Source organism: Helianthus annuus, chromosome 10 (genome assembly GCF_002127325.2).
Source record: "Helianthus annuus cultivar XRQ/B chromosome 10, HanXRQr2.0-SUNRISE, whole genome shotgun sequence".
In the NCBI taxonomy this organism is placed as follows: Eukaryota; Viridiplantae; Streptophyta; class Magnoliopsida; order Asterales; family Asteraceae; genus Helianthus; species Helianthus annuus.
In genome coordinates, this window is record NC_035442.2 from 120,454,255 (window position 1) to 120,471,903 (window position 17,649).

The 17,649-nt window shown below is 43.1% G+C and overlaps 1 protein-coding gene across 1 annotated transcript; it reads left to right on the top strand.

Moving 5' to 3' along the window:
• Window positions 1–14,156: 14,156 nt before the first annotated feature.
• On the top strand, window positions 14,157–16,187 carry LOC110881365. Its single transcript, XM_022129647.1, has one exon. The coding sequence runs from the start codon at window positions 14,157–14,159 to the stop codon at window positions 16,185–16,187; it is 2,031 nt and encodes a 676-aa protein (XP_021985339.1).
• Window positions 16,188–17,649: the final 1,462 nt, after the last annotated feature.

The following is a 17,649-nucleotide window of genomic DNA, read 5'->3' on the forward strand; positions in this document are numbered from 1 at the left end:
AGCCTCTAACAGTTGCTCGGGATCATCGTTGTTCAAATGATTATCCAAAAAACGCTCGATGGGTGGGTAATCATATGCTTGTACTCCCAAGGAGTCGAAACGCGCGATACAATTCATTGTCTCGAAGGACATTGTCATGTTCCCTCGAGTGGTCTTTCCTACCAACTTCCACTGTGATGGAGGTTCATTCTTGTTCACGAGCTTCAAGGTAGATAACCATTCACATACTTCCGCTAAGTATATCCTGGAGGTATTATCTTCACACCAATCAAGGACACTTTCCCATCCTAGATGATCAAACATCTGCACAATCCCGATCTGACGAAATTCTTCTACGTTCACAACCCGTTCACACAACACCCTTGCTGGAACTGAAGTGTTCACACCGTTCACCATCTTCTACTTCCATAACTTAGCCTCTAACTTCCTGTCTTGATAACCCGATAACGGGTTGTTTTTCTCATCATCCCAAATTCTAGCGCTTTGGCTATCCCTAAACTTCACCCATTCCCAATCCTGCCTGTACAATCTTGCATCGTTCTCCTCTACGGAACTTAGTTGCTCCCACTTCTTCGGTATTAAACCGGAAGAAGAACCGACCCCTGATGATGAAGCTTGGCCTGTAGTCTTTTGTCTTTTGCCACCCGCTATAACTACAATCACAAACAAGCAAACATCAATGCAAACTCAACCTTCATTAGACTCTCAAACTTTGAACATGACATGTGATGTTGAAAAATTAACAAGTGAAAGTAAAATTGCATTTTTAAACTACCAAAGTCGCCAATTTTATCATCTACCTATCAATTTCAATGTTGTACTTACAATTTCTTATAATTTCGACAAAGTATTCAACATCACCTTCATGTTCAATCATGTGTATACCAAGTGTAATTACTTCACTATAGTTACAACATGCTCCAATTCCATTCATAACAACGAATCATACTTAAAATCATGCTAGAAAAACATACATTGTCTAAACAACCTACTCTTAAACTAACAAGTTTAAAATTTCGGAAGAAAAACACTATATATATGAAAATCAAGCATAAATTTAAAGGGAATCCATACCTTTGTGTTGTTGGAACAAGAACAACTGTGAAAAGATGTAAAGCAAGAAGATTGATGAACACCCTTTCACAAACCCTAACTACCATGCCCAGAAATCTTACAAAATAGTAAGAATTGATGAAAACCGTGTTAGGGGTTTTGTTCCTCTTGAAAAATCACCCAAGATAGACCCAAAACTCAGTTGATTTGATGGAGATTTGAGAAAGTTATGGTAGTTTGAAGGTTTCTAGGGTTTAGGAGAAAAGATGAAGAAGATAAAGAGAGATGGTGGGTTAGGTGAGAGGGAGCAGGGAATTTGTGAGGTTAATAGTGAAAGGGGGTGGACATCTTGTTAGAATTACCTTTGAATGATGTTTGGATAGGTGAAAGTATGTTTAGGTTCGAGTTTTAGACCCAAAAAACGATCCTGATGCGGTGACGAAACGAGAGCCCGTCGCCGACGGGTCCCACCCCGTCGCCGACGGGCAAGGGCAAAGAGGGGATCATGCGACGGCTTAAGGACCTGGATACGGGAGAAATGGGGCGACGGGTCAAATGCAGACCCCGTCCGGGACGGGCACCACCCCGTCGCCGACGGGTTGTGGTTTGCCAATTTTTTTAATTTTCAAAATTTATTATTATTATTTTATTTTATTTTTTTAATTTTATTTTATTTTTTTTTTGAAAAATATGAGGAATTTTGTGCACTTTTTTTCTAAAGGGACTATGTATGTACAAAAATTCTATAAATTATTAAAACTCTTTTTGTGAAATTTTATAAGTTAAAATTTTTTAAACGCACTAACCGTCAACGGCCCTACCACCCCCCAAAAAAATCGTGTATTGTCCGCAATGCACATAACAAAGTCTCAACACATACCTTATGTCTTCATGACCCATTCGGAATATCCGGACTTCACACAATCAAGAGAGATTAGTAGGAAAATGAAAACGATTATCCTCAAAACACACAAACAATTAAAGGATTGTACATAACTTTACACAAAATATTACCGGTCCTTTTCATTCGACCTCGTAAACCGGGAAGCTTACCACGAAGCTCACCGATTCCTTGTTTTCATCCACTTTCTCGTTACCATCGAGAAACGGTTTTAGCCGATGACCGTTTACCGTTTGCCGTACCCCATCCTTCGGGTCCTCGATAGTAACATCACCCAATTGTCCGACCCGGGAGACAACATAGGGTCCCATCCATTTGCTTTGGAGCTTTCCGGGAAAGAACTTGAGCTTCGAATTGTAGAGCCACACCTTTTAACCCACTTCAAACTCTTTCTTTCTCAACTTGGCATCATGCACTCTTTTCATCCCATCCTTAGACGCGCATTCATATGCCATCTCCCTTAGCTCCTCCAACTCACATAACTTGAGCTTCCGTTCCTTACCTGCATCATTATATTGCACATTAACCTCTTTAATAGCTCACAACGATTTGTGCACAAGTTCAACCGGTAAATGGCAGTTTTTACCATAGACCAACCGGTAAGGTGTAGTGCCTATGGGTGTCTTATGTGCCGTACGGTAGGCCCACAAAGCATCATTCAATTTAATTGACCAATCCTTACGGTCCGCCCGCACGGTCTTTTGCAAAATCTCTTTGATTTGCCTATTTGACACCTCAACTTGCCCGCTTGTTTGCGGGTAATAGGGGGTGGCAATCCTATGGTCAACACCAAACCGCTTTAGAAGTTTCCCAAACCGAAAATTTTTAAAATGGGATCCTCCATCACTTATGATGACACGAGGAATCTCAAACCTTGAGAAAATATTGGTTTGGACAAAGTTACACACTACGGAATGGTCGTTTGTCTTGGTGGCTATTGCTTCGACCCATTTTGACACATAGTCAACGGCCACCAAGATATACAAATTGCCATAGGAATTGGGGAATGGGCCCATGAAATCAATACTCCATACATCGAAAACATCGACTACAAGGAACAGTTCCATGGGCATCTCATCCCTTTTTGAAATACCCCCTAATTTTTGACACTCTATGCAATTTTTGGCAAACTCATTTGCATCTTTGAAAATAGTAGGCCAATAAAGGCCACTATTCAACACTTTGTGACCCGTTTTGTGACCACTAAAGTGACCACCACATGCAAACGAGTGTAGATGCTGCAGCACGCTTGGAATCTCTTCGTCATCAATGCATCTTCGTATCACTTGATCCACGCACTCCTTCCACAAATGCGGTTCTTCCAACCGATAGTACTTGATTTGGGACATGAGGTGTTGCCTTTTCCGTCTATCCCAATGTGCCGGCATATCACCTGTAACAAGATAATTGACAATGTTAGCATACCATGGCAATTTATCTAATTTCATTATATGCTCATCTGGGAAAGACTCATTAATTTCTAAGGCTTTCGGATCATCTTCAACCATCAACCGGGACAAGTGGTCCGCTACCACATTCTCAATACCCTTCTTATCCCGTATCTCCAAATCAAACTCTTGGAGCAGCAACACCCATCGGATTAATCTCGGCTTTGCATCCTTTTTCTCCATGAGGTACCTAATTGCAGTGTGATCAGAGTAAATAATCACTTTACTACCCCATATATAAGACCGAAATTTATCCAATGCATATACCATCGCAAGTAGCTCTTTTTCGGTGGTTGTGTAATTCAATTGCGCATCCGAAAGAGTCTTACTTGCGTAGTATATGGCAACGGGTTTCTTGTCAACCCGTTGTCCCAACACGGCCCCCACCGCATAATCACTTGCATCGCACATTATTTCAAAAGGTAAAGACCAATTTGGCGATTGCAAAATTGGGGCCTCCACTAATTTCTCTTTCAAATTGTTAAAAGCATTTTGGCAATTTTCGTTGAAATCAAACGGTTGGTCTTTTAACAACAAATTACATAAAGGCTTTGTGATATCACTAAAACCCTTAATAAATCGCCTATAAAACCCCGCATGACCTAAAAATGACCTAACACCTTTAACAGTCGTGGGATATGGTAAAGTAGATATGACTTGTACCTTAGCACGATCAACCTCTATCCCACGACTTGACACCACGTGTCCCAACACAATTCCCTCTTGAACTATAAAATGGCTCTTTTCCCAACTTAGGACCAAACTAGTTTCAACACATTTTTTTAACACCTTATCTAGTTGGTCCAAACAAGTCTCAAAGGATGATCCAAAAATTGAGAAATCATCCATGAAGATTTCCAAAGACTTTCCCACCATATCAGAGAAGATACTCATCATGCACCTTTGGAAGGTGTCGGGAGCATTACATAATCCAAACGGCATTCGCCTAAATGCGAAGGTACCGTAGGGACATGTAAACGTAGTCTTTGATTGATCTTCCGGATGGATGGCAATTTGAGTATAACCAGAATAACCATCTAAAAAGCAATAAAATTTTGCCCCGACAGTTTCTAAACTATTTGATCTATGAAAGGTAAAGGAAAAGGATATTTGGAAGTTGCGGTATTCAACTTCCTATAATCAATACAAATTCGCCACCCGGTTACCGGCCGGGTGGCTACCTCTTCACCTGCGTCATTTTTGACGACTTGTATGCCAGCCTTCTTGGGAACCGTCTGTGTTGGGCTCACCCATTGGCTATCCGAGATCGGGTAAATGATACCCGCATCAAGCCACTTCAACACTTCTTTCTTCACGACCTCCCGTATGTTCGGATTTAACCGCCTTTGTGCATTTCGAACGGGAGTCACATTCTCTTCCGTGATGATTTTGTGCATCACCACCGAGGGACTAATACCCTTCAAATCCGCAATGGTCCATCCAATCGCCGCCCGATTGGTGACCAACACCTCCATCAACTTTTTCTCTTGCTCCACGGTTAAATTTGATGCAATGATAACCGGGAGGGTATTGCCTTCTCCAACATAAGCATACTTGAGATGCTTTGGCAATGCTTTCAACTCAACTTTCGGAGGCTCTACTAATGACGGCTTCAATTTAGTGTCAATGCTCTCCGGTAAGCTTTCAACTTGGTGCGTCCATGTCGGCTTTCCTTCTCTAACCGCAAGCACCTCCAAACTCCTTACTTCCTCGTCCATGCTTTGCTCCACCTCCACCTCCACCTGTGACCTGTCAAACATATAACAATCCTCCATTGTGTTTTCCCCATAAACGACTGTGTCGCAAAGAGGTATACACGTGTTAACAATGTCTGCCATATAGCATTCATCATCAACTGAAGGGCTCATAAGTCCGGAAAAAACATGCAACCTCAACCTTCGGTTTCCAAATGTCATGTCAACCGTTCCTGTTCTGCAGTCAATTTGATCATTTGCAGTTGCTAAGAACGGTCGACCCAAAATCACCGTAGGTTGTTTGGTTGGGTCCTTGGCCACATAATCAAGTACCAAAAAGTCCACCGGATAGTAAAAATCCTCGACTTTCACTATCACATCCGAAACAATTCCACGGGGTAGTTTAGGTGTCAAATCGGCTAACACCATGGTGGTGTTTGACGATTGAAGTGGACCAAACTCGTATTGGTCATACAAACTACCCGGTAGAATGCTTACACTAGCACCAAGATCTAGAAGTGCCCGGTTGATTTTAAAATCGCCTACTTGAATTGAAATGATAGGCGCGCCCGGATCTTGGAGCTTGGGTGGAAGTGCACCCGAAAGGATCGAACTCACGTTTTCGGTTAAATCTAATTTTTTCGGAAATTTGTGAGTGCGTTTTTGGGTACACAAATCTTTCAAGTACTTAGCATACGACGGTACTTGCTTAATTGCATCCAACAGAGGTAAGTTAATTTTGACTTGTTTGAAAATTTCCAACAACTCTTCTTGTTGCAGACCTCTTTTGTTTACAACTTTTTTCATGGGTCCCTTCAATGCTTCGGGATAAGGGGCGGTATTAGCCTCCACACCCTTTTCCTTAGCCTTGGGGACGGGGATGGTCCCAACGGTTGGGTTGTTTTTCTTTTTCAAATCATTTTTACTTTGACCCGTTTGACCATCCTCACGCTCATCTTCACTCGCATCTTCCACCACCCCTTCAACAAATTGGGATGATGGTGGTTTGACACCATTATCTATGACTCGACCACTACGTAAAGAAATTTCATTTAAATGTACCTCACGTGTGTTTCTCGAGCTCGACCCTTGATGCTTAGGGTTCACCGTGGTGTCACTTGGAAGCTTCCCCATGTTTCCCTTTATCTGGGACACTTCCTCCGCTAGTTGACCCACTTGTTTTGCTAATGCCTCATGTGCTTTGTCTCGAATCTCATTCTCCTTCTTGGATTCTTGCATCATCGAAAGCATCACATCCATCTTTGCATTCAAATCATTACCACCCCCTTGGTTGTTTGACCCGCTTCCATTACTGCCTTGATTATTGTAATTCCTTTGGTACCCTCCTTGGTGATTGTTGTCCCGACCTTGGTACCCTTGATTGTAATTACGTTGATACCCCCCTTGGTTACCGCCTTGGCGATTTGGATACGATGAACCGCTTTGGTTACCCGGTTGAAAGTTCGGGTTTATTTGATTCGCGGCATTCCCATATCGGAAGTTGGAATGGTTTCTCAATCCGGGATGGTAAGTGTTCGAGTTCATGTCATGGTTCTTTCTATCCCCGAACACTTGGTTGACTTCCTCGGTGTACTCACCCGGCCCCGTTGGGCATTGATCGGTCTTATAGCCAATATCTCCACAATCCTCACACACCGCAAACTGCACCACGTTTACTTCCTTCTTTTTTATGCGATCCATTTCCCGCTCTAAAGTGGAAATCCGATCCTTAGAATCGAGATCGGGTAATGATCGGGAAACGGGATGTTTCTTTGCTCTATCGGCTGATTCTTTCTCTTTTGACCGCTTACTCATCCGCTCTAAAAACTCCCAATCATTGTCTTCGTGGTTGCTCAGAAGAGTCCCATTACTCGTCGACTCAAGTCGGTTCCATGTGTTATCATCCAGACCCCGTACAAAGCATTTAACCAACTCCCACTTCTCGATTTGATGATGAGGGCATCTTCGCATGATTTCCCTAAATCTGTTAAAGGCTTCATGCAACGCTTCGCCTGATAATTGGCGAAAATACCGAATTTCATCACGAGCATCATCGGTCTTTGCCATAGAGTAGTACTCGTCTAAAAACGCCTGTTGCATTTCCCCCCATGTGCGGATGCTATTGGCCGGGAGTGTAAGAAACCACTGCTTCGCTTTATCCTTTAGTGAAAATTGGAATAAGCGAAGTTTGACTTCTTCTAGAGCAAAGTTGTGTCCCCCAATAGTATTACAAACTGAAGAAAATTCCGCAAGATGTGTGTAGGGTTCGTCGTTAGACCTCCCATTGAAATGAGGAAGTATGTTGATGTAATGTGGTTTACAATCAAACATCCTTCGCTCACAAACAATAGGTGAATCGTTCTTGGTGACGATCGGCCTGAAACGGTCATTTACTACCCGTGGAGGTTGTTGACGACGATAAGGACCATTGACTTCTTGATCATCCATTCTTCGGTTATCCCTCCTATCATCTCTTCGATCATTCCTTCTTTCATCTCGCCTCTCATCCCTTCTCTCACCCCTTACTTGATTCCCACCTTGATTACCTCTTTGATTTCCACCTCCCATGAAACGAGGAATCCGATTGGGGTTTCCATTATTATTGTTATTGTAATACCCTTCATTTCGATTCCGTTGGTTGTTGTTTCGTGGTTGGCGGTTGTTCCCATAACCGTCATTCCTTCTATTCCCGTATCCATACTCTTCCTCCCCAACGTAATTGGCATTTTGATAGCCAAACTCTTCATCTTCGTACTCTCTTGCATTGTAGGCATTACCCCTATTGATGTATCCCCAATCTTCATCGTCATCCACTCGATCATCGAAGTAACCCCCATCATCCGAATTTTCTGTATGAATGCTTACATGTTCCGGCGATTGATAACCAGGAACACTATAAGGTTCATCATCGGGGATTGCATTTCTCAAGTTGTCGATGTTAAAAAATGGGTCTTCATTCGTGGGATTGCCGCGATCACGATTACCTCTACGATCGGAATTGACATTCTGATCATCAAGGTTGATGGGTAATGATGCTTGTCGATGGAGGGTTTGTTGTTGGGGTGTTCGTTGAGAGTTATTGGGATTTTGGTTTCGGAAAGGTGGAGTGGGTGGTCTAGCGTTGGTGTTGCCACCCGGTTGATCTTGAGGTATAGGTTGGGTGTTTTGAGTGGGATTTAAATTGCTCCGGTCTTGGAAGTGGTTCTGGTTTTGATCCGCCATTGAATCGGTTTCAATGGTCGGCGTGAGTGGTGGTGTTTGGTTGGTTTGATTAGAAGCAAGAGTTGCTTCTAACCGGCTTGCTAGGTTCGTTCTTGCGAGTCTTTCGATTTCCGGTTCGTAGACTAAAGGTGAAGTCCTCCCGGAGTTCCGCGTATGCATGCACTACCTGTAACCTGCACAAGTAACACACCCCGCGTAACAAGGAAAAAGACAAGTACAAAAAGAAAGCTAAACAAATTAAGCAGATAATCACGTAAATTCAAAAAATATCCAAACATAAAGCGCACGCACTCCCCGGCAACGGCGCCAAAATTTGATCGGAGTGTCGCGCTCCGGTCACAGATAAGATTTATAAGCCCAAATTACCCTTAACAATGTGTTAGTGGTAGTAAGGGGTCGAACCACGAAGAGTATGTGGTTTGTGTGTGGATTCGAATGAATTAAAACAATTGTCACAATTTATGAAGCTTGCTAAAGTGTTTTTGTATTTCGTTTAATGGAGAAATATGATTTTTAACTAAATGAATTGATGCGAATGGTTAACAACTACTAATTAACGATTGCAAGAAAATGATTACTAGAACAATAATGATAGAAAGGAATCACACCCGGGTTCGGTAATTGTTAACCTAGGATTTCTACAAGTTTTAGTTTCAACTCAAATGTATTCGATTAACGGATTTAGTGTACCGTGACTTAGGTGCTACTAGCTATCAACGCCCCGAAGAACGGACAAAAAGGCACTTTGGAATCAACATAAGTAAATCCTAACAACGACAACGTACAATTACATATCACCGTTTCGCAAAGTCATAACTTTTAACATCGTTCGATAATTCACGAATTCGTAACAAATGTAATACTATTGTCCAAAGTTTCAAAAACCAAATACAAATTGTCACTAAGATGAAACAATAACAATTGAAACCCTAAAATTAACAACTACCTACGCCGGGGTGAAACCGAGATGATTAGCCGCTCATGGTTGATGCAACTTGATCACCGGATGTTTGGAATGCGGATGAAGTCATCTTGAAGCTTGATTGAAGGATTGGTGAATGATGAAGGTTTGGTGATTGATGATGATGGGTGGATGGATGAATGGATTGATGGCTAGGGTTTGGAATCAAGATTGTGATATGGTTCTTGATCTTGATTCGGGTGATTGATGTTGTAGAAAGTTGAATGGTAGGTGAAAGATGATGAATATGGCTCCAAGAACAAGTTCCAAAAACCCAAGAATTGTGTAACTCCAGAATTAGAGGCCCCCTAACCAATCAGCATCGAGATTAACCCCCAAAGAACAAAATTTCGCGTTTCAGCAATTCACTACCCGTCGCCGACGGGTCTGACCCCGTCGCCGACGGACTCCCAATCTTTCGAATCCTGCCGACGGGTTATGCACCTGGATACGGGTGTTTCTGGCCGACGGGTGTTTCTAGAGCCCGTCCGGGACGGCCCTAGACCCGTCGGCGACGGCCTCTTGAAACTCAATTCTCATTTTTTTCGCTCCTTGCACTCCCGGTTGATCCGTAACGCGTCCCGGTGCTCCGGTTTTCGACCCGGTGACTCGTAAAGCTCCCGAAAAGCTCCTTAAACTTTATCAAACCTGCAAAACACATATTTGATTAAAAGTAGGCCATTCAAGATTAAAACTCATATAAAAACATAAAGTTATACGATTACGAGCACCGGTTTCAACCACGTATCACTCCCTACCCAAATTATTCCCCTAGTTAAACCAATTTGAGCCTTTCCCGTTCGTTTCTTGAAAACCCCAAAACATTAAACATTTTTCCAAATTAGCCTTATATTTTTTTAACCCATTTTTGGTTGGAAGCCCGGTTCGGTTAATGATTAACTTGTAGCTTTTGTATAGTTCTTCTTAGTTGTTATATCCCTCATGATCAAGAGTTTTTAGCTAAGTAGACGTACTTAGTTTTCTCTAAAGCATGGGTTATTCTTTAAAAAAAAAACCTTATCAAATGGCTTTGTTAGAGCGATTTTGGGAGCGAAAAGAAATACTTATTGGTTAGCTCTCGGTTATTTATCATTTAGTTGTATAGTTCTATTTTTCTTATGCTTTAAGTTAGTTAAACCGTCGGGTTACATCCGTCTTAGCCACTTTTCAAAATCCACTTCCATACCCTTAACCCAAGCCAAGTTACAACCCAACCAAGACATCATGATTTATGCTATATTTTTGCCGAGTGATTAGATTTGATCCTTCCACAAGCTTATGATATCGCATAGTTATCGTCTTGGCATCGAGTGTTCTAAACATACTCCATGAATTGTATGTGCACCTATATTAAGCCGAGTGTGTGTGAACATTGTGAGGATGCTTGGTGAATTGGTAGGGATTTCTAAGATGGACCATTGCTCATAAACTTATTTTACATATCTCTTTTCGGTTGTTTCTTTATATTGAGCACTCCTTGATTGTTTCGACCCAAGTTATTTGTTTGTGCTTATGAAATGCTAGTTGAGATGATTGCCATTTAGAGAGTTTTGTTGATTTTAGTTTGCTTGAGGACAAGAAAAGTTCAAGTGTGGGGATGTTTGATGTATAAGAATTTATACATCTTTTAAACGTCAAATACGCCCCGTTTATGCGAAAACTCTTTGTATTTTCATTGATTTTGGTACTCATTTGAGTTGTTTGTGAAAATAAAGGTCCGGGCTTCAGCCCGGTGATGAAACGGAGGCTTTTGGAGCAAAATGGAGCGAAAATGGTGCATTCCAGCAAACTGCCAGATATGGCACTACCGTGCCAAACAGTGGCACGACCGTGCCAAGCCTTCCGACATCGGCACTCTCAGCCAGCACTAGCATCTATCAGCCAAATCATCAAAATTTAGGGGAGCACGACCGTGCCAACCAATGGCATGACCGTGCCAGGCTAAAATCAACTCCTGATCAGCTTGTTTCGGAGAACGATGTGGTTGTTACCGAGCACTATCGGCTCGCACGACCAGACCATGCCCGAGCACGGTCGTGCGACCTCGGGAACTTTTGAGCGGGATTTTTCCAGAAATGGTAGCAAACAAGATTGACAAACAAAAAGTGATTCTGACACTTGCCAAGCACGACCGTGCCAAAAGGTGGCATGGTAGTGCCAAACGCCCAGCAGTTTAAATACGAGTTTCTAGCTCATTTGCAAGGGAGTTGGAGCATTTTGGTGACTTTTTCTCTCAAGAATCTGGTCTTGGAAGCTTGTTGGAGCCAAGAGGAAGCCTTGAAGAGGACTAAATCACTTGAAGATCTACTCAAACACCATTTTAGTCTTGTCTTTAACTTGGTTAGCTTACTACATTATGAACAATTTATGTTTCTTTGTGCTTGATTTGGTACTCATGAGCCTTATGGGCTAAACACTTTTGTTGTCTAAACTATGTTGAACCTTATGAACATATGATAATATGGAAGTAGATGTGATGATTGTTCTTGTTAATCTTCATGTTGTCACTTAGTCTTGTTCTTGGAATTCATATGCATGCTTAAAGTTCTTGTTCTTGAATGTTCGCTCATAAGTATTTACATGTTGTGTTGGAAAGCCCATGTAGAGATTATGATTATTGAATCTTGTTAACTTGTTAGTATGATTCATAGCATGAAACAAGGAATGGTGAGTGCTAATGTGATATGAACAATGATTTGAGCTTGTGTGTGAATTCTTGCATCTAGATTTGGAAAGATCAAAAGTATGTTTATATGGATTCTATAGTTTGTGTTCATGTTAGGTTGATGATTTAGGCCAAAGTTGTTAGCTAGCATGACCATGCTTGTGGTTCATATCAAGAACATTATGATAGTGCTAACTACTTAAAACCAAGTTAGGGTGATTAGTGTGTTTCTCATATTAGTTTTCCCTAATTTGTAGAGTTAGGAGTTTTGACAAACAAATAACTCATGATTAAAGATTAACATCAACTTAGCAAGTGAGCTTAAAAGAATAATTTTTAGGTGATTAGAATGTTAATTCATTTTTAATTTTCCTAAGAATTATAGACTAGGAAGCCTTGATTGGGGACTTAGTTAAATCTAGAACTTACATCAGCACAAGCATTCCACCTTGTTGTCATATGTTTGTTAGTGGAGACTTAGTTTAGGCAACCCTTTCTTAGATATTGTTCTTTATTAGAATTTTTATTAGTTTGTTTATTTGCATGCTAAGTTAGAAAAATAAACCCAATCATTTGAAAAGGCTTTAAAGTAGCAAAAGTTTAGTATCGAGACACCGCATCCACGGATTGATATCCAGTTCTTACCAATTAGCTATATTACCACCCGACGGGTACACTTGCCCTTTGTGTGTGTAGTTAGTTTCTAGGTGAAAAACCATTTTAAAACTAAATTTGTGTGAAGAAGAACTCAATTGAAAATATATATAATTCACGCACATCAAGTTTTTGGCGTCGTTGCCGGGGATGCGGTCTTCTTGAAAACGATTCGAGTTACTTATTTAGCCATTGTGAAAAGTGTACAAAGTTTGTGTCTACTTGTTTTGTTTGCTTTTGCTTGATTATTTGAAAAAAAAGAGAAAAAAAAGAATATAATTATTTGCTAGTTGTTTTTGTTTTTGTATATATTTTGTGCATTGTGCTCCTTATTCCCTACAGCTCGTGCATGTCCTCAACCCCTGCTGCTGATATCGTTGAGCCTTCATCGGAGCCGGAGCGCGATCTTCACCGGAGACTGCGGGAGCGGTTTCGCGTGGTAGCCGAGACGATTGAGACAGACACAGCGGATGATGACACCTTCTACGAGGTTCGGGTAGACATGGCGGACGCGGAAGAGAATAGGATCTTGAATGAAATTGGAAAACCGTCACTTGATGGTTTGCCTGCGAGCATCAATGCACCAACAATCGACAATAATAATTTCAAGATCAACGCTGGCACCATATCGATGTTGCAGAATGTGGTGCAGTTTTATGGCAAGGATCACGAGGATCCTAGTGTTCACATCGCGGGGTTTCTAGAGGTTTGTGCCACATTTAGGATTCGTGATGCATCACCGGATGCTATCCGCCTTCGGCTCTTTCCGTTTTCCTTACGGGATGGAGCCAAGGAGTGGCTTCTTTCACTTCCAGCTGGATCTATCACTACATGGAATCAATTAGCTGAGAAGTTCCTTCAGAAATATTTCCCTCCAGAGAAAACTGTTTGGTTGTGAACCAAGATTCTGAACATTCGTCAGGACGAGGACGAGTCCCTTTACGAGGCATGGGAGCGGTTTAAAGAGCTTATGAGAAAGGTCCCACATCACGGGTTGCCGAAGTGGCAACAGTGTCAGATCTTCTACCATGGTTTGGATAGTCAGGGACAGATGATGGTTGATACATACTCGGGTGGTGATATCGGCACGAAAAATGCCACCGAGGCATTTGAGATTCTTGAAAAGTGTGCCGCGAAAAACCGGACACAACAGCCCCCGAGGGGAAAGAGTTCTCGGCAGGGAGTTCATCATGTGGACGACTACACAGCCATGATAGCACGTATGGATGCCTTATCTTCGAAATTTGATCGAGTTATGGAAATGCACTCGAGAGGTTCCTCGAGTGGGGGAGCATATCAGGTAGGTGATTTTCCGACGGGAGAGATGTCACACGAGCATGTTGATTTCATGGGAAACCAATACCGTCCTCAAAACAATCCCTACAGCAATATCTATAATCCGGGGTGGAAGAATCATCCAAACTTCAGTTGGAAGCCCGAGGCTTCTAAACAGCATCCACCCGGATTTGCTCCACGTCCCACAGCTCCAGCTCATGGAGCGTATGGTCCACCTCGACCTTAGCAGGCACCTTCCTCTAGCGATCCTAGTGTGCATGATATGCTTAGTCAAATCTTAGCCGGTCAAAACACTCAAAAGGCAAAGAATGAGAAGCGCTTTAGGGAGTATGACAGCCGTTTCACGAGGCACGAGAGTGAGTTGAGAAGCCAAAAGGCTTCCATGCAGACCATTAAGAACCAAGTTGGCCAGATTGCCAAGATGTTGTCTGAGAGACAACAGGGGGGCCTTCCGAGCAACACAGAGCCTAACCCAAATGCTACTGCAAAGGCCATCACATTGAGAAGCGGCAAGACCCCTCAGCCCATCCCTCCGGCTGTTCCAGCAAAGTCGGATGACGATGATGGGGTTGATGAGGAGATTGAGGCTGAGTCTCCGGGTGAGGTACAACAGAGGCGAGTCCCAGCAAGTACCGCACGACCCAAGGAGCCAGTGAGAGAGTATGTCCCTCCCATTCCATATCCGGGGAGGTTGAAGAAGCAGAAAATGGAAGAACACTATGGTAAATTCCTCAAGCTTTTTAAGCAACTTCATATAAATTTACCATTTGTCGAGGCACTTGCTCAAATGCCTAAGTATGCCAAGCTTCTGAAGGATATCCTATCCAACAAAAAGAAACTTGAGGAGCTTTCGCAGGTGACCTTGAATGAAGAGTGTTCAACGGTTCTTCAGAACAAACTGCCGAAGAAGATAAATGACCCTGGGAGTTTCACTATCCCGTGTTTGATCGGTAGTTTGTCGGTCAGCAATGCATTAGCTGGTCTTGGAGCTAGCATAAACCTCATGCCATATGCAGTTTTTGCTAAGCTAGACTTGGGAGAGCCCAAGCCGACTCGTATGAGCATTCAGCTAGCCGACCGTTCAGTGAAGTACCTTCGAGGCATAGTTGAGAATATACTGGTGAAAATCGGCAAGTTTGTCTTTCATGTCGATTTCGTGATTCTAGACAAGGATGAGGACAAAAATGTTCTACTTATCTTAGGCCGCCCATTCCTAGCCACTGCGAGAGCCTTGATTGATGTCTGCACCGGTAGACTTACTCTTAGGGTTGATGATGAGGAGGTTACCTTTGATATAGGGAAATCCATGCAACACTCACAGAGTCAAGATGATACACTCTACTTCATTGAGACTATCGATACGTATGTGAGTGATTATCTTCATGCTACATTCGAGGAGGATGTTATGGACACACAGCTGCTAGGAGGGGAGACTTTTGGTTCGCCCCGTGTGGACCGATTAGTTGAGGAGGTGACCTGTCTGATAGGTCACGCGTCTCCCCCGTGTCCCGAGGTTTTTGAGGTTGTGGATCGCGTTACTGAGCCTAAAGCGCGCCCTTCTATTGAGGATCCACCTTCGGTTGAGCTTAAGGAGCTCCCAGATCATTTGGAGTATGCTTTCTTGGAGGGTGAGACTCATCTGCCCGTTATCATTTCTGCCAAATTGTCGAAGGAAGAGAAAGATCGATTGCTTGAAGTCCTGAAGCATCACAAGAAGGCGATTGCTTGGAAGATTATAGATATAAAAGGGATCAATCCATCCTTTTGTACCCATAAGATCTTGATGGAGGAGGACTTTAAACCTGTAATACAGCATCAGAGGCGTTTGAACCCCAACATGCAGGAGGTTGCGAAGAAAGAGGTTATCAAACTACTTGATGTAGGTTTGATATACCTGATCTTTGATTCACCGTGGGTTAGCCCTGTACAGGTAGTCCCGAAGAAAGGAGGCATGGCAGTGGTGACCAATGAGAAAAACGAGTTGATTCCTACTCGTACTGTCACCGGATGGAGAGTTTGCATTGACTATCGCAAACTCAATGATGCCACGAGGAAGGATCATTTCCCACTCCCTTTCATTGATCAGATGTTGGAGAGGTTGTCGGGAAGGATGTACTACTGCTTCCTCGATGGTTTTTCAGGATATTTTAGATTCCCATCTCTCCTGAGGATCAGGGGAAGACGACATTCACATGTCCCTATGGCACATTCGCCTACCAGCGGATGCCCTTTGGACTGTGCAATGCCCCGGCCACATTTCAGAGGTGTATGGTGGCCATTTTTCACGACATGATCGTGGACTCCATGGAGGTTTTCATGGATAATTTTTCTGTGTATGGAAGTTCATTTGATCAGTGTCTTGGGAATCTGAAAAAGATGTTGGCTAGATGTGAAGAAGCCAACCTTGTGTTAAACTGGGAGAAGTGCCACTTCATGGTGAAGGAGGGTATTGTGCTTGGGCACAAGATTTCACAGGCGGGGCTCTAGGTTGACCGAGCCAAAGTCGAGACTATTTCAAAGCTCCCGCCTCCCACATCCGTGAAATCTATTAGGAGTTTTCTGGGTCATGCAGGTTTTTACCGGCGATTCATAAAGGACTTTTCCAAAATCGCCCGTCCCATGACTCAGCTCCTCGAGAAGGATGCCCAGTTTGTTTTCTCCGATGAATGCCTTCGAGCATTTGAGCTGTTGAAGGAGAAGTTAGTGAATGCCTCGATCATGGTTTCTCCCGACTGGGAGCTGCCATTTGAGTTGATGTGTGATGCGAGTGACTTCGCAGTCGGGGCTGTCTTGGGTCAAAGGAACGATAAACACTTTCATCCGATTTACTATGCGAGCAAGACCTTGAATGATGCTCAGGAGCACTACACCACGACAGAGAAAGAGCTCCTAGCTGTGGTCTTTGCCTTTGATAAGTTTCGGTCATATCTTGTCCTTTCCAAGACCATTGTGTACACGGATCATGCAGCCCTTCGGTATCTTTTTAGCAAGCAGGATGCTAAACCGAGATTGATACATTGGATTTTGTTGCTGCAAGAGTTTGATATTGAAATCCGTGATAAAAAGGGGCTGAGAATTTGGCAGCCGATCATTTGTCTCGACTTGAGCATTCCAAGGAAAAGGAAACTCGTGGGCCTAACATCAATGACAATTTCCCCCACGAGTTCCTCATGAGGATTGAGACTAGTGATGATTCCCCATGGTTTGCTGACTTTGCAAACTACTTAGCTAGTGGCATCCTGATCAAGGGGATGACCCATCAGCAGAAGCGAAAGTTCTTTGCGGACGTGAAGCATTACTTCTGGGATGACCCTTACTTATTTAGGGTAGGAGCGGATCGGATGATCCGGCGATGCGTGTATGGTGACGAGGCGAGGGATATTTTACGCCACTGTCACGAAGGACCCACGGGGGGCCACCACGGAGCGAACAACACGGCGAGGAAAGTGTTTGACGCCGGATTCTTTTGGCCGACTATTTTCCGTGATGCCCATGAGTGGGTGAGGTCCTGTGACGCTTGCCAGAGGGCGAGCAACATTTCTGCACGCCATGAGATGCCACAAAACGGCATTCAAGTTTGTGAGGTTTTTGACGTTTGGGGGTTAGACTTCATGGGCCCTTTCCCACCTCTTTTGGCAACCGCTACATCCTAGTCGCTGTTGATTTTGTTTCAAAGTGGGCTGAAGCACAGGCTTTGCCCACTAATGATGCTGGGGTAGTGGTGAGATTTTTGAAAAAGTTGTTTGCTCGCTTTG

Coding starts and splice junctions, on each gene's coding strand:
- LOC110881365 (XM_022129647.1), top strand. CDS start 14,157: ATGCTTAGTCAAATCTTAGCCGGTCAAAACACTCAAAAGGCAAAGAAT.